The sequence below is a fragment of the Polyergus mexicanus genome, unplaced genomic scaffold, assembly GCF_030449975.1.
Source record: "Polyergus mexicanus isolate NDT 795.1 unplaced genomic scaffold, iyPolMexi1.0 SCAF_2, whole genome shotgun sequence".
Taxonomy (NCBI): domain Eukaryota; kingdom Metazoa; phylum Arthropoda; class Insecta; order Hymenoptera; family Formicidae; genus Polyergus; species Polyergus mexicanus.
Window position 1 is genome coordinate 12368121 of NW_027223322.1, and position 21275 is coordinate 12389395.

Here is a 21275-nt window from a genome sequence, read left to right on the forward strand (position 1 = left end):
TATAATTTCCTAACAATATATCCCGAGAGAGAAAATATGAACATATTCTATATATAATTATACATGATTTAATATATGTACATGGACTTTTTTCCCCAGGAACACGCTATTAAAAACACCGTCACATTTACCATGATTTTCGTTCAAATATGAATTTAGTTACCGCGAGAGAAATAAAATATTCTACCGAGGCTATAGATATGGCAGGAGTTATAATCTCGACAATGGTGTGGCAATATAAATCAAACCGCGTTTGTTTGTTATTGTCTACATGTACGGAGTACATGTAGAAAAGCTTTAGTTGAACGCAAATACAGAGCAGAAAAAATTGCACAAAATTGTATTGGGTAATTGTATAAGGTTTCGATATAAAGTACTAACGAACATAAGATGGGGAAAAAAAAAAGAAAAAAGAATCCTCTCTTCCTCTCTCTTCCCTCCCCCCATCCCTTTCTCGCTTTGCGCATTAATATAATCTACAAGCCGGCGGAAAAATAAAAAATGGAATGTATTTTCGAAACTCTTTCTTTTAATAATCATGTAACAATACTCGTTATATTCACGATTAACATACATTACTTATCTATGTTGCAAATATTACATAAAAAAGATCCGTTTTGCGTGTTTTTTTTTTCTAAAATTATAAAAACGACGGTAGCAAAAGTTTCGGAACCTGACGGGCGGTGAACGTCGTCGTGCAACGACGTTATATTATTATTTTTAACGCTAAAAACGATAGGTAAAAAAAAAGAACGACGACGATATATATATATATATATATAAGTGTAACTAAAGTTTTCTTCCTAAGTCACTCTGCGGTTTTTTTTTCTCGTCGGGAGGTAAAGATATTTCTCATCAATCATATAACACGATCTCGAGTCGTTCGACCGCGAAAACGGCCAAAGTTTCGTCGAGCAAAAGGAAGGAACGCACGCATCACCATCATATCATTGTGCAATTCTTATCACGACTGCACTATCAGAGAGGACGAGAATGCAACACGACGCGAGGAAGAAAGAGGGAGAGAGCTCCCTCTCTTTCGCTCGAGGTATTTCTCTTGATGGGCGGAAGGGGCAGGGGAGAAATGTTACATTATGCGTCTCATTAATCTTTAATTAGATAATTAATTCACTATTTACGAAAAGTCATAATAAAAAGTAGTACTCTATATATATATTCGGTATTTCAATAATAATATTGTAATAATAATTATTATATTCCAATAGCTTTGTCTGTAGTTTTATCGTCTATAAATCGGATAATTAATTAATTAATTAATTCATAATGTTATCATCGACGCGCGCGCTTTGCGCGTGTATGTATACAGACCGCGGCCCATAATCTTCTCTCGAATATGTTCGATAAATATAAAAAAGAAAAAAAATCATAATACATATGTTTATATATATATATATATATATATATATATATATATATATATATATATATATATATATATATCATTCACCTCTTTCTTTCGCTCGCTCGCTCTCTCGCTTACAATAATAAATCTCGCTGCGAATGCTTCGCGTACCAACGCGCACTCTTTTTTCCCCCCTCTTGCTCTTTTCGTATTTCAATATATTCATTCAAACAGCGATTCGAGAGAGGAAGAGAGAATCTCTACAATGCCGTCTGGTTGCAAGCACCATTGGTTGGTATTGTCGATGATCGACCGCATGTCGCAAAAGGACGACTTTCGCAATGCCTCTTCTTGCCCGCCCTTGCGCTCGCTTCCGGAAAGAGTAAGGACGGTCAACAATGTATCGGCTACGAACGTCGTCCCCGAGAAGAAAAGCTTTATTCGTTTGATTTCTTCCTCTTTCTTTTTTATTGCGAGGCGATTGGTATATAGGATTTATTTTCCGACAACAATCAATCTATACGCGTTGATATGCGCGGCATTCAAACATCCATATTCTCTCTTAAAGATTTAATTACCACAAAGGTATACACACCATTTTCAGATTTACAACATTGCCCTAAAAACACAGCCATACTAAGCCAAATACTTTTTGGGTTTTGTCGTTTACACGATTACTTCACATTCTTTTCTTTGCTATATATAGTAAAATCATTTATTTAAATCTACACTCGATTACCGTTCCTTTTGCTAGCAATCCTCGCTAATTTCTCGCTATTGTTCATAAAAAAAGGAAAAAGAAGGAAAGAAAAAGAGAAAAACTGCGTACACACAATACGCTCACGATCTCGTTTGACCCTCCGAAATCTTAGCAACTCAAGCCGGTAAATAACAAGCGAGTCCGATTCATGAAGGAGAAAGGAGGAAAACTTCCCTTTTTTACAGATATGTAAAACATATGTAAACAGATGTATAAAACATATAATAATGATGCATCATTTGGAACGTTACGCGCTTTTCTCCCTCTGTGAAACGTAATCTAAGAGAAGGAATGTGTGTCTCGGTATCGAATTTTTACCGCTTCGTCAAGACTTCTCTAGAAGGCTACTTAGAAAAGCAAGTTCAGATCGTGTCGCAGTATGCGTTGCAATCTGCGAGATACCGACGTTCGCCGAATGCGGCAAGACAGACATCAAGCATTCAATGAATTTTAGAGGATTCGATTGCCTGTAACGATATGCGAAAAAATTTGATACACCCAATCAAGGTCGACCGCTGACCTTAATCAAGTTTCACCGAGTTTGATCGTTTCTCTTTTATCTATTTTTGCTTCGTTAATCTAGGAAAGTTGAATTAAAAAAGAAACACGATCAAAGAGCTGCTGAGAGTTCAAACGAGAATTCGTAACGTATCGATGTACAATTTCGAATCGTGTGTAGACGTGCGCGCGCGCGCGCGTATATATATATATATATATATATATATATATATATATATATATATATGTATCGCGCGTTTTGTGCATTTTCGGTGGAGTTAAATTACAATATCGATTGACATTTCTTTTATTCATAATTATACTGCAAGACTGTATCTCGAAAATCGAAAATACAATCGTTCTCACGATCATTATAAAATTTCGTTTTTGTCAGCTTTATACCGGTGTATATATATTTTTGTGTGTATACTAATCTTTCCTTGCTTTCAATTACGTTTTTCTTTAATCATCAGTTGACTTAATTTTACACAATAGCTACATTATACAAAGTATGTACTTCAAAAATATCCGACGGCACGGATCTTTTGAACCACAACACGTTCACACACATTCCACGCTATTATTAGGTCATTTTAAATAGAAGTGGTAAAGAAAGAGATGGAAAGAGGAAGGGGATGGGGGGAGGAGGGATCTGAGAGAGGAGGGAGGAGCTTACACTTAGAGCTTTGCTATGATACAACACTGGCATAGTTATGTAATGTGATTCGGTGTTTTGTACGCGGGTCATTTGCCAACCCGTGTGTAATAATAACGCGTGTGAATTCCTCTCTCATTCTATGCAAATATTACAATATATCTATGTATGAATTGATCATAGTCAATAGACTAATATAATAATAATAATAATATATTATAATTATAATATAATAATAATAATAATAATTAATCGATACTCGGCAGGTAAATTAATAATCGTCGTTATCGTAATAATAACCTAATATTTACAAAGTTTTCACGTTTGAGGGCCTGGTATCGAATACGCATTCTCATAGTTACATTTTGATTGAACTGTACATATGCTTATGGACCCTCAATTGGAAAAAGACTTCATTCTTCTTTCCTTCATCAAAATTAACATGTTTTTATATAAATCCTCCCGCACACACTAGCAGCCTGTTGTGAATTTCTATTTTTTGGTTGCATCAATATTAATTCATCATTGCTGATTCTCTCAACAGGAGCAACAACTGATGAGCAGACATCCTGTCCAGAGAATCGCCGTCATTCATTATGACTAACGATTTAGTCAGCACTTAAGAAAATGTGGAATCTCTCGCGCTAATTTTCATAAAATTTTACGGCGCTGAGATACAACCTTTTCGGCGGCGCTTAAGTGGAGATAGCATCTTAATAACAAATTTTTTCTCCTTAAACGAATATATTACTTACATACGATCTAGTATAGAATAATTGCATACAATTATATCGTACTAATTACGATCTAATAGTATTTGAACTATTAATTATTAATTAACATTAAATATACACAACATATATATACGTATACATATATATATATATGTATATATTTGTACGATTTCACTCATCCTGCATGAGCAGCAGCAAGGAGGAGTGATAGTATCGAAGGGGCTCCGGATGGTACGAGGGGGAAATACGTAATAATAGTCTCTCGATAGTTTCGTCTTTCGTTTTTCCTCATCGTTTTACTAATTTTTCAATTTTTTTCTTTCTTGACCAAGGACAAAAACAATTTTGAGTCTATCTGAGCCAGGCCGAGTAATATTGAAAAGCACCAACATCGCGTTGTTTTTCTTTTCTCTCGATATAAGAAAATCGAAAGAGAAGATATTTGCGCGCGCGACCCAAGCATCTCGCACAAGGGGTCAAGGATCGCAAAATCGGAACTCGCCATCTCCGGTCCTGAGGATTTCAAGCCCAAACACAGCTCAATCGCTCAACAAAAATTCAACGCAATATACGTCAGGCTATCTCTTTCAGTCTCTATCTTATGCGCACGAAACAGCATCAGAATTAATTATCTAGTGATCTGATCATATCCGAAACATTTCGTATTATTTATAAATCAAGCGATGTAGACGATCGCAGCCGTCCGAACGCCGCCGCCATCATCTTTTAATCCTCTAACAACCGCACGACGGATCTTGGATCAATTTTGACCCATAACAAAATTTTTTCTGTACATATATTTCAGAATAAAATTTTATATTTGATTTTAATGTATTTTAAAATTGTTTTTCTTAAAAAAATGCTATTTATATATGATGATTAAAACACAAAAAAAGAAAACATTTTAATTATACAATAAAAATAAATGATAATTACGTTGTGTTATTCTGAACACATGAAATATTTACTTCAATCATCATGTAAACTTTATAAAATAGTATTAAAATATAAGTTAAGATTGACCCGGCATCCGCCGGCGAAGAGTTAAGGAAATCACTTACATAATCGACCGATGTGATCGTCCGTAACAGTCACTACAACCCCTCGACGAACTTGGAGAGTTGGTCCTGCGGCGTCATCGGCGTCACCTCATTAGCGTCCGCGCCACCGTTCGTAGGCGCCGGCGCTGGCGAGGGGTGATGAGGCATAGCGGCGGGATGGCCGGTAGGCGCACCGGGACCACCGCTCAATTGTGAGAGCATCATCTCACTAGGACCGCCACCGAGTTCATGTGCCGGCGAATGCGTAGGCGTGCCGTGAGGTGGATGGTGGTGCGGCGACGGCACGGGGCCCGATCGCGGCGACGGTACCGGCTGATTACGAGGAGAGGGAACAGGTCGTGGCGAAGGGTTGGGCTGTGGAGAACGGATAGGCGGTGGCGAACGGACTGATTGCATCAGCTGTTGCTGCACGGAGATCCCCGGCGGCCCCATGACGCCTTGCGGCGAGGGCACAGGCGGCGGAGTGGGTTTCAGACCCGGCTGACCGTAGCCTTGTTCGTTGAAACCGCCATAACCTGGGAAGTTGGGCAAGTGTTGGTGTCGAAAAATGACGTTGCGTAATGCAGCCTCCCCGTTCTCTAAGTAATTACGAGGGATCGTGTGATTACCAAGAAGCGACGGCCGTATGGGTCGCTGCTGACCGTACGGCGGCGCTGGTGGTTGCGTAAACGATTGTTGTTGTTGTTGTTGTTGTTGCTGCTGCTGCTGCTGTTGCTGCTGCTGTTGTTGCTGCTGCTGCTGTTGGGCCGCCTGTTGTTGTCTCTGTTGCATCGCTAGCATCTGCTGCTTGTACCATTGCGCTTGTTGCACCGGCTGTTGCTGTTGTGCCTGTTGAGCCGACAGCATTGCCTGTATTTGCAGTCTGCCTTGCTGTTGCTGCTGCTGCGGTTGCTGTTGCTGCTGTTGTTGTTGCTGCGGCTGTTGCTGTTGAGACATCATATGCTGCAAACCAGGTTGTTGAGGTTGATTAGGAGCCAATGGGCCGCCGACTCCTCCGCCATGTTGACCAGGTTGTTGCTGATGAACAATCGCCCTCTTATTAAGAAGATTATATAAGAGTAGATCAAATATGCGCATATAATAATATAAAAACACTTATTTATTTCTTTTTTTAAAGAAATAAAGTTACCCGTTGTTTGATAAAGGCAGCCATCAACGGCGGGTGGCTTTTGAGTATTTGGAGTATTTGGTTCTGTTGTTCGGGTGTCTGCGGGCTTCTGAGGGTCTGCATCAGCTGTTGCAGAGCATGTTTGTGCATATTACTCGCCTGCGGACCAACCTGTCCACCAATCACACCCGGTTGTCGCGGCATTTGTGCAGTCATTGCCATTCCTGGTTGAGCTTGATGTGGCTGTTGCTGTTGCATCAACTGCTGCGGCGTTTGCTGTCGCGCCAAGTTAGGATTTTGTTGCATTACCGTGTTCGATTGGTACCTGCTAAGAAGAGAATATACGCGAGAGTTGAAAAATGCATTCCTCGTTTGATAAAACCTATTAGTCAAACTCCAATAATGATGCAAATCTATTAGTAACAAAAATAATTATTATTCTATTGCATATCCATTTATTAATTTTTATTACTCCTGCATTCTTGATTACCTAGAACTTTACGCTTGCATCGGATTCTTAGTCCTCCGCTTTAATTTGTTACTCATATGGCTTTTACCAATGGAATTTGAATGACCAATATGTATTAATGTTGGCAATTCTTTTTGTTTGGTAATGATTCATTAATTCGTTTAGAAAGAGAGTCGAACTTATATGTGGTGAGCTTAATTATTGCGAGGATTTTAATTATGTTATCATTTGCGACCCATTTGACATTATTGTAAACACATTGTGCAAAATTTATAATTTTGTTGCGTTGCGTTTTTATTTTATTATATTTACCACCGATTACTTCGCCTCACGATGATTTTCTATGTATTTGCATTTTTTCTATTTTTTATCTTGTCATTATTGACCCGAAGTAGACCGAAATGTTTGATATTTTATAATATATTATTAATACTTATTTAAAGATATAACACGGTTTTTACGCTTTAAGTACCGCGTCCAGACTCTGATTGGCTTTCCTTTTTCCATTATTTGATTTTTATCCTTATTAACATTACGAACATTTTAAGTTTATTGTTTTTTAATATATACCTTGCCGTCCATTGATCCATCGAAATGAGATGCGTGCCGGGATTCGGCATCTGGACTGGTAACGGCCGTTGCATCTGCGGTGGTGGCATTACGCCACTCGTTTGACCGCCAACGCCGACGCCGACGCCGACGCCAACGCCCACACCTACGCCAACGCCGCCACCTGGTGTCACTTTGCCGTAATTGACATGTGGTGCTTGTTGTCTCGCGGCTTCCTCTTGCACCTGCTTCACTACTTGTAGCACATGAGCGGGAGGCGTCTGCGTGCCAGGTTTCAGGCCGATACCCGGCTGATGTGGCGACGGTAAATTCGAAGTGCTGACGCCGGGCTTCATCGCGACTCCGGTCCCCATGGCGACATTTGAAGTCGGTTGACCGGTCTGCATTGCCACAGGTCCACTTGGTCTCGTATTCATCACAGCCATTCGTCTCCTGCATAAATAAAAGTTTTTTCAATGTGAAAATTTTTAATAAATAAAAGCTTAACAGATATGAATATATCGAATTATTACTTCCATTTTATTTAGTATTGTTTATTAAATTTATCATTGTCAGTAATTTTTTAATATGATATCCAAATCACATGATTTACCAAAAATATCTTAATGTCGCATTAGAATCGTAATGTACAAAGATTCTACTGACCTAAGTAGTTGCGCTTGTTGTAATCGTTGTTGCAGCTGCTGCTGCTTTATCTTGTGTTTAATGTTGGAACAGAATGGAACAAGACACTTGGTCTCTTGGCAGTGTTTCGCATGATAACAACACAGCGCGATCAGTTGCTTGCAAATCGGACAACCGCCGTTCGTCTTTCTCTTGCAATTCTTTGTGTGCATTACTACTCTCTTCATCTTACAGCAACTCGGCAGACGGCAATTGGCATCTCTGCACTGGCAGGCATGCACCAATGATTGAATGCACCTCTGTATCGACAGTTTACGGGCTTCCTAAATTATGAACAAAAGAAAATATATAAAAGTAACAGATTTATTGTAATAATAACATATTTGTAGAGTAAACTCTTTAATTACTTGTGGATTTGTTTGTTTGGCATCGGCCGGCGATGATCCGTCATCCAAATCAAAGCCAAGTTTCTCCATAGGATGCGGATGACCATCTTTATCTTTACAACTCACACATAAATCGAAATCCTGTAATTAAATAAAGTTATAATAAAATAGAGATATAGTAAGCACATGAAAGTTTAAATAAAAGTGTCTATGTGTAAGAGAATATTTTTATCTAAAATATATATAATTTACTACGTACATCACAAACTGTACAATGGTATCTGGTCTCCACATGACTCTTGCAATTATTACAAGTGTAAACAAATTTGTCTTGGCCTTGATTATGCAATTCATACAACATGGACATGGAACTGAACTTCGCTCTTCTCAGCGATGAAAATTCGTAATGCCTCTCTCTTGCCATCGTCAAAAACGCATCTCGACCGTCCATTAAATCGCAGTTGATAACGGGATCGGGATCTTGGATCGGCTAAAGATATTTAGGTAAAAGATTAATAATCATATGTAATAAACTTTTGAATCATAAAATATAATAGAGACAAACTTACTGCTAAACTAGCCGCACTTTGAGCACTATGCAACCTTATTACAAAGAATACTTCCTTGTGCTTTTCCATGGTTGCAAAGATTTTTGCGGAAAGATCATTGCCGGTCTGAGGAGTATTCGATTTCTTGCTATTTTTCCTTTGATTCGCTTTGGACTTGTTGGATTTCTTCGCCTTTTTTTGGCCCTTCTTCTTACCATCCGGAGTTTCCGAATCTTCGGACAGTGAAAATATCTAAAAAAAAAAAAGTGACGAAAATATATAAAAAGAGAATAATAGTTATTGTATGTTAATAATAATAATAAAAGAGAGAGAGAGAGAGAGAGAGAGAGAGAGAGAGAGGAAAATTTATTTTTCACAACTTACTGCGTTTGCTGCCGCAGCAGCCGCTTCGGCCGCTTCGGCCTGTTTACGCTTTTCTTCCTCTTCCTGATCTAATTCTTTAATACTTTCTTCCAGCACATTCGGCCAAAAGTCACCTTCAAAGTATGGCAAATCCGCCGCGGACGAAAGTCTATCTTCCATGGCTTGTTTCAAAATGTCCTGCACACAAAAGTTTTATGTGTATATCTTTCTCTCAACGCGCGTAAATAATAAAAAATATTTGGCAGAAAATGTATCGTCTGCAAATCCTATGTCCATTGTTTTTAATAACAAGAACATTAGCTTATACAGCACATTTATTTAAGTCTCATTTGACTCCAATATGATACTGCAACACTTATTGGAAACACTGGAGACTAGATATTAAAAAATAAAACAAAAAATAAAACGCGTTTTTTAACCGACCTTATAGTCGAGTACGATTCTTTCGACCATTCCTTTGTCCAACATTTTCTTATACCACTCTTGTAATCTTTTAGGCTTTGGTATTTTTTGTTCTGCAGGATGGCAGTGAAAGATGTAATCATCCCCTTCGGAAGGTGGACATGCCCAAATGTGAGCCATAGTGTAACTAAAAAAATATCCATCGTGTTTTTTAAATACACAACATCATCTTTTAGATATTAAAGATAATTAGTATTGTATCAATGTATATTATATTAATGTAATAACTGGATATAATGTATAATTATATCCAGTTAATATAATTTTTTTTTTAACTCACCCAAGCTGTTTTGCATAATCGAGATATCCAAGAAGAATCTCGTGATATACAGCCGTACGAAATTGTCTAGGCCGGAAGAAATGGACAGAATCTAAATACGCGATATAAACTCGTCTTGTATTCGGTGGCGTGCATTCGCTCCCGTATTCTTGCACGTGCATACCGAAAAAACAGACATCTGTACCGTCAACCTCCTCAAATGCAAATAACGCTTTCGCGCGATAAGGGAATTCGCCAGGCATGTCACCATTTTCGACGAATCTACTTCGCATACCAGGCTTGACCTCGACTACTTTGTCGCTGGATGCAACCACTCTGATTGCAACTTCGCCAGCACCTGCTTCCTTCTTCTTTAGAAAATTATTCACACGCGTTTCTATATACGTGCCGAGCTTCGTTACAGGCAATCGTTTAGCATTGAACTTATTCTCTTTGCGTTTCTGTCCCTTCTTCTTTAAGCAATTATCACAGGTAAATCTATGTGAAAAAAAAGAGAACTTTTCTAAGTAATGTACGAGATACTTCATAGCTTTTTGAGAATTAAAATACAAATAGTAAATAAAATATTAATTTTATCTAAATTAAAAAGTTGTTAATTTTTCCAAATTTTTTCTTCAACAAAAAATTGAGGTTTTTTATTATCATTATTTACCCTAATGGCCAGATTGTTTCCATATGGAGTACACAAATTTGGTGTACCCTCCTTCCGCAGTCCGTACAGGTTACAAAAGGTTCCAATTCTAAGTGATCATTCTTCATCTCCTGGAATTGTTCCTTCTTGATGGCACTATGAAAGAGAAAGATAGAAATGCCATATATAAACTGGAATAACACATTAACAGATTATAATATATCCATTCATCTTTACACTTACGTTTGAGGTTGCGTTGGATCATCTCCCAACGTCACTGTGTCACCAGGAATGTCGTTGAAACATTTCTGACAGAAGGTGTATCTGTCGGACAGAAGACCAATTCCCTTTAGACTGCTATTATATCGGCATCGTGCGTGCGTATTATCACATGAACAACGATGAACGACGACCAATTTATTCGGTGTATCCAATTTCGGCAAGTGTTTATATGTATATATTCGATTTTTCGCAATAACACATGCATGCAATGGTATCGCCAATTGTTTCACAGTTTCGATTTCAGTTTCATTTCAAAGAATCGTAGGAAGATCGTTCGTGTTTTTTTTTTATTTATTTATTTTCAATTAGCATTTTCCAAGTATCAAGTTTTTCGCAGCAGTAGAGTCGGAAAGAAGCAAGGGCGCAGGCAACACAAGAAGTAAGCGGCAAACAAGGATATATGTGCGCGTGCGCAGCCCATGGGCGAACATACAAAGAAGAGAACAGTGCCAATGTTAGACGCGTATCTCAAACTATATGTCATTTTTTTATTTATAGTCGCATATACCGAAAGGCTATGTAAGACTAAACATACTCAGAAATCAATAAGATTTTATGATATAATATTGTAATTTTTCTCATAGGTTGCTTTGATGGGTACAATTATGTCTCTCAATAGAATACATATCCCATAAATATATGCGCAATTCATGTATAAACTTCAAGTATAAGTTAAATATAAAAAAAATTTGTATGAGTAATTACTATAAATTTCAATTAAAAAAGAAAATGTAGATCAGGAGACTGACCTGCTTTTGCACATATTTTCAAAAGCAGGTTAATTAACCTGCCAATTTAATCTAGCGTATTCAGCAACAAGACATTCGAATAAAAAATGCCTATACAAAATGAATACGCGGAATATGCAGAAATTATAATGCTTTTTAAATATAAATGCCTTATGGGAATTGAGTAAATCTATAAAATCACTATTTGATAAAATTTAAGTTGCTAATTCAGTGGATATCTTGAAATACTATGAATGTGTCCTCTTCGTGCATACATTTCAAATTCAGAATTAAAAAAAAAAAAAGGAAAAAAAAAACAAACCATTTTTCACACTTATTTAATGTCTGAATTAGTTATATAAAATAATATTACCAAATTTTAATAATATTATATAAAATAATATTATTAAATTTTAGTAATAGTATTGAATTTTAATTTAAAATTAAAATATTTTAAGTATTAATATTTTAATATTTTTAATAACATTTAATTAACATTTATTTTTAACATTTAATATGTTTAATATTAACATTTAATATATTTAACGTTTTCAAGTATTAGCATTTTAAAATAATATTTTATCTTTTATGTTAATTAAGTGAATTTTACAAATTGATTTAATACATGTACTACAGTGCATACTGACCTGTTTTGATACGAGTAATACTTTGCATCCCTAGGTATTGTGCAGAGTTGCTTGCCATAGCAACAGAGCACCTGGGGATTGAATGTATATTTCCTACCGCAGCAATATCCCAAAGCCTGCATCACAGGATCTATCTCTTGCTCAAATACTTCTGAGAGCTGTATTTAATGGGAGAAAAAAAAAAAAAAAAAAAAAAAAAAAGAACGGGAATTATGAATTAGACATAAATACGTAAATTATAGAAATTATATTCAGTGAGATACTCTATCTCATTGAATAGAAATTACCTTAGTACAGTATCTATAGACTCGAGAAGTCTTGCGATTATAGAGCCAGGCATTGTCAAACATCATCCACACATCATCGACATACTCCCACGGATCGCTGTATTTCTCCGTGTCGAGTTTCTTCTTGATCGTTGACAAATCCATAGGTTTCTTTACGATGGTCGGGTAATCCGGTATACCTAACGCCTGAGGATCCACGGGTTGTCGGAACGGTATGGATTCAGGATCTTGTCGATACAGCTTCTCCAACGTCGGCATCAATGCTTGGCGTAATTCGTCAGGCTTGAACAAACACTTTTTCTTATCGGTGGACGTGCCGCTTGGTTGAATCGGTTCCGGCACTATAGGTTTAATGTCAGAGGTGATCGCATCCTGACCGGAGATAGGAGTCATGCTCTCTTCCTTGATGCCAGGTTCCTCCTTTATGGTCGCCTCATTCGAGCCCTCTTCCATTGGCTCAGTTTTCGGCTCAGTCTTGATGTTAATCTCATTGTTCACACTCTTGCCACCGTCCATCCTGTGATTCTGCGGCTCCTCCGGTTCCTGTTTAATTTCCATCTTTATAGTCTCTTCCTTGATAGAATCCAGCTTGCCCTTATTGTTATTCATCGGTGGACTGGGAGAATTGTCACGATCCAGAGCTGCCGTGATAGCGGCCATCTGTGAGGACATGGACGTGTTGCGCGGGGTATTCAACGCAGCCCGTTCCTGCGAGGTCATACCCTTGCCAAGATTCGCGAGACCGGCGGGGGATGGCGTCGGGCCTGAATGGGGTGGTGTTTGGTTAGACGCAGACGAGACCGTCTGATTCGGTGTCATTAGCGATGGTACAAGCGGTGTATTTGGCGTGGAAGTAGTCGATTGAGGTCCGTTCGTCGTACCCGTCGCCGTCGTTGCGGATACGCCACCCGTCGGGCTCGGTCCACTGGATGCAGGCGGTGGTATCGTCTGCGGCGTTGATATAGCGATACCGTTATCATTGGGCGTAGAAGCTGATAATGGTCGAGTGGGGAATTGCTGATTTGGTTGCTGTTGTTGTTGCGCACTCGGTTGTTGCATGCTGAACGGTGATGGTGCTTGTGGGATCGATGTTGACGAAGTGCCAACCTGATTCGAGGTGCTTGTTGGTTGTGGCTGCTGTTGCTGATTCTGCTGTTGTTGCTGTTGCGCCGCCTGAACCTGGGCTTGCGCTAAGGCTCTGACTTTCATTAGATCGGGGAACTGATGCTGATTCTGAATAGGAGAGCTATTGGGTAAACCGGAAGCCGTACCGTTAGATGTCGGGAATTGACTAGTCGTTGCATTATTAGATGCAGTGGTGGTTGTGAGGTTAGCTTGGGACATTTGAGGCTGCCCAAACGGACTAAGTCCGGGATTCGGCACCATATTAGCATTGGATGTGGATTGTCCGTTTGGACTTGGACCAGGAGGACCGACTAGGATCCCTTGTTGCTGCTGCTGCTGTATTTGTTGCTGAGCTTGTACTTGTTGTTGCTGAGCCTGCTGCTGCTGCTGCTGTTGGGTCTGCTGTTGTTGCTGAGGAAATTGCATTCTATTGTGCTGCTGAATGGCCATTGCAGGTATCGTTCCCAACTGACTCATACTGGGTGAGTGACTTCGTAAAGTAGGTGGTACCGTTCCGACAGGTTTCGATGTCCCTGGTATAACGGTCCCCACATTTGGAGCGCACGGCCTTAGTCCTGGAGCGGATGTACCCGCTGGCTGCGGTTGCTGTTGCTGTTGTTGCGCTTGCAATTGTTGTTGTTGCTGTTCCTTCCGCTTCTGTCGTTTCTCGTCTATTTGATTCGAGAAATCGCTCTTATAATATAAGTTTTGAACTTAAAAAGAAGAAGAAAAAAAAATTGTCTGTTTATTAAAGAAATGACAAAACATACATCAGTAATTACAGCAATCAGCTTCATAGAAAGTAATTTTTCTATGACGCACTACCACATCCGCGTTTGTCTCTTAATAAACCGCTAAATTCAAATTCATGTTCAAAACATAAATATTTTAAATTAAAAAAAAAAACAGTAATATAATTTTAAGAATGAAAAAAATGTGAAAATAGTTTTTAATAATTAATTACCAAAAGATTTAAAAAACTTTCAGTCATTAAAATTGTGCTACTTACCAAGTTCTTTCTGAATTTTGTAGATTTTCTCGGCTAGCAAATGATAATATTCTGATCGCGAGTTAGCCATTTCATACATATCGCCTTCCACTTTTCTCGCGTATGCGACCAAATTGTGCATTCTTTTGTCGAGCATAGCTTGAGGATCAGGAGTTGGAAATATTGCTTGGACCCTGAGAAAATAAACAACGATTGTGTTATTATTTACTAGAAGAAAAACTGCAAACAAACATATGTATTATATAATAAAGCTCTTACTAACAGTTTATGAACGAGATGATTCCTGAGATCTGGAGTGACAGACATATGCCATTCCTTTGTTCCTTGCACTGGTGTCGCTGTGACTTGACCAGACTGAAGACCACCTGGAAGCTGCAAATTAGCTAATCTATTCTCTCCGCCGATTACGCCGGGTTGTCCGGACTCGTTTAGTCCGAACAATGTTTGCATGTTGACTGACTGCTGTATATTGGCAGCGGCCGCCGCTGCGGCGGACGTGGGTCCGGTGGTCGGTACTGTCTGATTACCGGCTACTCCGACCGTACTAGGATCGGAATTTAAAGGAAGAGATACGTTCGGAGCGACCACTTGTTGCCCAGCACCGACTACGGACTGTCCCGGCGCAGCTGAAACACACATGGACGCCCATGGCACGTTTCTTTTCACATCTATACAAATCACATATTTTATGTTTTTAAAAAGAATCTAAAAAAATATATATATATATATCTTCATATACATATAAATTTAATAGAATATTTTACATTTGAAAGAAATGCAAGCAATTGATAAACTTTCAAAGTAGAATATCGTACAACTTACTTTGTGTTTGAGGTTGTGCTGCTAATCTAACATTGCCCAGTGTACCTGGCGGACCTGCCATGCCGGGCGTTGGCATTCTAACACCTCTACCAACGCCTTGGCCGGGTAAGAGTCCCGGTGTTGTTGTCGGACATTGAATTCCTAAAGCATCATAAGCCCTTCTCATCTCGGATGGACTTGGATTTGGCTGATTATTTGGTTGGATTGCAGGAGCTAATAAAAAAATATATAATACAGATAAGTAAAGAATTATCGCGCACAAAATGTCATCTTCATAAACAAAATTTTTAATTTTATTTAAATTACCTTGCGCAGAATTAGATCTGTTTTTATTCGCTTGTTTTATCGGCAAACAAACTGGACAATCACTCCGATTACAATGTTTCCAATGATTGATAATCTGTCTGGACATACTACAGTGCGGCACAGTGCAATTCTTGCCGGCTGTACAATTTGTCATGTGATTCAAGACGTTTTTCATCGTCTTACAATCCGGTAAGGTACACTGTCTCATCTCACCATTCGCTAGATTTTCGCGGCGTTGGCATTTATGCGCATGTAGAAGTAGTACCAATTGTTGTTGAATAAGTCTACATTTTTCAGGATCGGGTGTCGATTTTGCTGCCCCTAAAGATAACAGATAAAAGAGATCTCGGTAAAAATATACCAAGTTTATTTAGCAATGTACTAAAAATAATATTTATAATAATGAGTAAATATAAATCCAGAGTTGGGAACATTACTCTATAAAAGTAACGCGTTACCGTTACCGTTATTTTTTGTAAAAAGTAACTCGTTACTGATTTTAAAAAGTAACACGTTATCGTTACCGTTACTTGGAAAGTAATGATTCGTTACTTTTTCGTTATGTTTTTGTTTTTTGTAATGCTAAAATAAACTATTAGATTATAAAATTATTTAATAATCAATATTAAAATATAATAATCTATGTTACAATTAAAAACTCTAAATTAGTCTCTATATAGCAAGCATTTTTTATATTAAACTTATTTAATGATTCTAATTTTTTATATTAATATCTTTACTTTTTAATACGCTTATCTTTATAGGAATTTAAATTGTAATTTACAAATTTCAATTTTGTCGAAAATTTTTATCAAACATTGTTTTTAAATATTGATAAGAGAAATATTGATATTATTAAGAGTATATACCAATATTTACTATCAGTATTGTAAAATATATAATTTACGTTACTATAGATTTTCAGTACCAGCAGTGACTACCAGAATGCAGCCTATGATAGAAGGCTACAAAATATTTTTCAAAAAATACATCTATTGAATAGATATAAAATCATAAAGAACCAAAAGATAACGATAAAAGTAACGGCTAATTCGTTACCGTTACTGTAAATATGTAACGACATTACTGTTACCGTTACAAACAGAAAAAAGTAACGATCGTTACCAAAAAAAAAAGAGTAACTGTAACGGTAACAACGTTACAAGTAACGCGTTACTTCCCAATCCTGTATAAACCTACCAGCTTGAGTCGGTACAGCCATTGGACCTTGAGCACCTGGTTGGGGACCTGGCTGTCCTCCAGTCGACGCTCCTGACTGAGGTTGAGCGGGACTCGGTGCGGATGGTTGTGCCTGTTGTGTTGCCGTTCCACCTTCCTGACCGCCTACAACGTTCGTAGTACCAATAGGGCCGGCCGTTCCGGTAAATCTGTTGGCGGCTGCTGCTGCTGCTTGCATAGCGGTCATGTTTGTACCCACGGCCTTTTGTTGCGGTTTGACAACACCTATGAAATTATTGATGTATACAGTTACTTTCGGTCGAAGCCCATCAATATTTGCATAACCTGTATTATATTATAAATTTTATTTTCTCTGTTTTAAATCTAGTTTTATTTACCGATTTCTTTTCTTCGTATGCGTAAAGCAAGAGAAGATAGATTATATATACCATAACCGTATGGGCTCGATGCACTTATTTGTCCCATGTTCGGTAAACTCGTCATGTTAGGAGGAGCTTGCATCCTAGGACCGCCTTGATTGGGACCAACGATACCAACTTGATGCACTTGCTGATGAGGACTCTGTCCTCTCGCTGGACCGACCATATGCGCTTGTTGTTGCTGCTGCATCGCCACAGCCCTCGTGTTCATCATGCCGGGACCGTTTTGCATCGGCGTGACTCCGTGAGGCCCGCTAGGATGATGTATAGCTTGAGTATTAGGGCCCATCATAGTCACCTTCAAAAAATCGTTCTTCATTAGTCGAATATCTTTCATTTTAATTTTTACCACAACATTCATTAATATGTACAAGTTAACGTACTGTATTTAAAGGTTTGTTCAAACTGTTGGTTACTATCAAACTTCCCCCGGCCATCCCTCCCATATTGTTGTTCCCGCTAGCAGTACTAGTCATCACTAATCCGGAATTCATACCACCCGGCATCGACATTGCAGGGTTACTTCCGGCCATACTCATGGACGATTGCAGACCACCCATCGAATTTGCGATGGACATTTGATTATTTGCCAATGAACTGGCTATGCTACTCGGTAGATTACCGAGACTCACGACCATTTGCGGATCGACTATTCCCTTGGAGACAGAAACGTTCGGTGGTGATTGCATATTTGGACTCTTATTGCCTAGTGTACCGGCAGCCATGACCAACGAATTCGCTACCAGATTCTTGTTGCCCTATTCAATGATTGTTTATAAAGTATAATGCGCCATCAATGGACGAAACTAGAGTACCTAAATATATTGTAAATATAATAATTAATACATACCTGCTGTTGAATAAGATGATGAGAAAGTTGTTGCTGCTGCTGTACATGTTGCCTAAGTTCTGAGTCGAGAGCGCCATTTTGCTGCCCTGGACCAGGACCGGTTGCCGGTGGCTTGGTACTCTCGGTCGCGGAACCCCAAGATGTAGACGATAGCAAGTCATCAGGAAGATCATTTTCAAGATCAAACATTTCTGTGTTTGTAATGTAATCTGAGAATGAACGAAAAAGAAAATTAAAAATTACATTTCTGTAAATAGCTATCATGTTTCCATTGCGATAATGGAAACTGGCTATTTAGAAAAGTACATCCTTTATTACACTTATGCAAATAAAATATAATATTTTATCATCTTTTGTATTTTACTATTTAATATTACTTTAATACTTTTTTTTAATTTGATTTTAATTGTTGCATATACATAAAACCATTATATTAATTTTTTATAAACTGTTTTGACCAAAACTTGACAACAGAATACATATTGTGGGTGTACTATTTCCTGAAATGACCAGTTTGCAGACTCAAATGATTATAATGAGTATGATATAAGTACCGCAGATACCAAGAAATCATTAGTAATTTTACAAAGGTAAGATTTCAGCGCCGTCACCATAGCTTTTAGCATCAAAATTTTAGCAGAGTATCAATATATATTTTTGATATTATGAATACGTGTATTACGCACACATCATTATGTACATTATGTATCATGTGTACTGTATCTCTATATACATGTACATATATTACTGCATGTAGAGACATATATAGCAAAAAAAAAATCGTTTAATTTGTTTCTATAATATATCATACAAGGAAAACACTTCTAATATACTATTAACATCTTTCAAAGATTTTCACGTATATGTAACATTTATTAGCAAATAAAATTCTTAAAAATTTACTTATCTATTCACGACTGATCATACATTGACGGAGAAAAAAAGGGTGTACATATACATACACACACGCACATATATATATATATATATATATATATATATATATATATATATATATATATATATATATGTATGTATGTATATATATATATTATGTAGGAAAATACAAATGCAGAGAGAAATCCTATATTAAAAAGAAAACAAAAAAATACAGAAAACTGTATACATGGATATAAACAAACATGAAAAATAAGACATGAGACATACACTGCATGAGCATAACGAAAAGGAGCCTTATTCTACAGCAGAATGAAAAATTTTCGGCACAATAAATTAGTGCTAAACTAAACAAGCAACCAGCGAAGCTACCTGATGGCAAACTTTATAGAAGAGAGTCATGCGAAGAAATCAGTCACTCTAGAAAATATCTGTTCAAGCGAATCATATTCTTGACGCTATGTATTACAACAGAGCGCCTATTTTTCTTCTCATCCTAAAATTAATAAAATAAAATAATTCGAGACTTGCTACAAAAAAAAAAAAAAAAAAAAAAAAAGTGTTGGTGCACGCAGTTTTTTCATTCTATTTTATGTTTTTGATATCTGTAAGAAATTGCATTTTGATATATAGGCGTCTCAATTCCCCCCTCGCTCCCAATTCAACTATTTTATTACCTGTATCGTAAACTTTTTACGCTATAAATATAGTGTGTACATATATATATATATATATGCAATTTTAATTTCACCTCTGCAATTCTTCTGCAAGAGTCCACGAGCTCCGCGCGTGTGTGTCGCATGTCTATGTTATGTTATGTTTGATTTACATTATACATAAATGTCTGACGATGTTCATCGGAAAAAGAGGGGAACTGGTTTATATCTGAATCTTATGTACCTTTAACAACACCAATCCAATTTTTCTCCATTGCTATGTAAAGTGAATCAGTCCGTGTTCAAAGTAAGACAAGTTATATATCCACATATTGCCGCTCTAATGTGCTCTGCCATATTTTCAAAGAATAAATTATACCGTGACATCCATTTCTTTCAATTTTCTTCTCTAAATGTAGACAATATAGAGACTAAAGTTACATTGAACCATAGTGACAAAACTACCACGCATCTCTCTTAGAAAGTACCGCAACTGGAAGATGTATCAATATCACTGAAAACCAGAGACTGAGACAACTGAGTAAACTTTACGAGAAAATGTATGGTATATCACTATGTGAGATGATTGGACGGATAAACGAATTTTACATAGTGCTAGGTTTAATTTTTTTTTTTTTTTTTTTTTTTTATCTTTCGCTTTTGATCTGATAATGATATTTACTTCTTTTCTGGATGGCATGGTTGTTCCAGTGTTGTTGCAGCTGATGCTGTTGTAGATGTAGCTGTTGCGGTGGGCCCTGTATTTGTTGCATGTTACCACTGCCACCTCCCCCGTAGTTCGTATAAGCATGGTGCATCATTAAAGGCGCCATACCCACTACGTATATATCACAGTTTTTTGTTTAATGAAGGAGGAAACTGTTTAGGCTTTTTTTTTTTTTACGGTATCTAAGTGATAGAAACAGTTTGAGAAGCAGTCTTCGATAATCATCAACGATCGCTTTTTTTACGCGGCCAAACTCGATGCGATTTTTGACGATTGTGAAAACTCGGGCTCAAACTGTTTCTATAATTTTGTTTCTGCGACTTAGTACCCTCGCAATAAGCAATATTTTCATACTTTACATATTATAACTGAATATAAAATGTAATTATAGTCGATATAATGTAGCGTTATGTGCATTATTTTCAAAGTTTGGAAACTGTTAAGAGATGATTAAAATGTATTCAGAGAAAAAAAAAAAAATATATATATATATATATATATAGTAAAGAGATCTATTATAGCGCATTATTCATGCCAGCGAAATGTAATCTTTAACATTAAAATATCATGCATCCTCATGCATTCTCTACAGGATCACAACTATGTTTATATCTAAATACGTCTAGAAAAATATACAGAACTGTATATGTATATTCGCTAGTATATATATATATAGTACACTCGATTCAAAAAGAGAAGAAGAAGATGGCACAAGTGCAGTAAGGACGGAGGGGAGAATAACATACACTCATTCTTAAAACATAAACATTTAATATTTGCACATCGA

The 21275-nt window shown here is 37.3% G+C and overlaps 1 protein-coding gene across 13 annotated transcripts in view; it reads right to left on the reverse strand.

The window, feature by feature from the left end:
• The window catches only part of LOC138940454 (histone lysine acetyltransferase CREBBP), a 23604-nt gene continuing 2329 nt past the window's right edge, over nt 1-21275 (reverse strand). Inside the window, exons 2-25 of one of the 13 annotated variants that reach the window (XM_070309433.1) lie at nt 20444-20599; nt 18209-18417; nt 17742-18116; nt 17317-17656; nt 16940-17203; nt 15740-16060; nt 15434-15646; nt 14874-15279; nt 14612-14784; nt 12478-14315; nt 12191-12348; nt 10777-10890; nt 10555-10689; nt 9903-10379; nt 9584-9749; nt 9161-9337; nt 8798-9028; nt 8488-8718; nt 8250-8369; nt 7864-8165; nt 7219-7650; nt 6201-6507; nt 5680-6106; nt 1-5586 (exon numbers count right to left, since the gene is read on the reverse strand). In XM_070309433.1, the coding sequence (XP_070165534.1) occupies nt 5105-5586; nt 5680-6106; nt 6201-6507; nt 7219-7650; nt 7864-8165; nt 8250-8369; nt 8488-8718; nt 8798-9028; nt 9161-9337; nt 9584-9749; nt 9903-10379; nt 10555-10689; nt 10777-10890; nt 12191-12348; nt 12478-14315; nt 14612-14784; nt 14874-15279; nt 15434-15646; nt 15740-16060; nt 16940-17203; nt 17317-17656; nt 17742-18116; nt 18209-18417; nt 20444-20599 (8054 nt within the window). In that variant the 3' untranslated portion in view covers nt 1-5104. Of the gene's footprint in view, nt 6107-6200; nt 6508-7218; nt 7651-7863; nt 8166-8249; nt 8370-8487; nt 8719-8797; nt 9029-9160; nt 9338-9583; nt 9750-9902; nt 10380-10554; nt 10690-10776; nt 10891-12190; nt 12349-12477; nt 14316-14611; nt 14785-14873; nt 15280-15433; nt 15647-15739; nt 16061-16939; nt 17204-17316; nt 17657-17741; nt 18117-18208; nt 18418-20005; nt 20255-20443; nt 20600-21275 lie in introns of those variants that run through there. The other 12 variants (XM_070309452.1, XM_070309461.1, XM_070309373.1 and 9 more) reach the window with 12 other exon arrangements.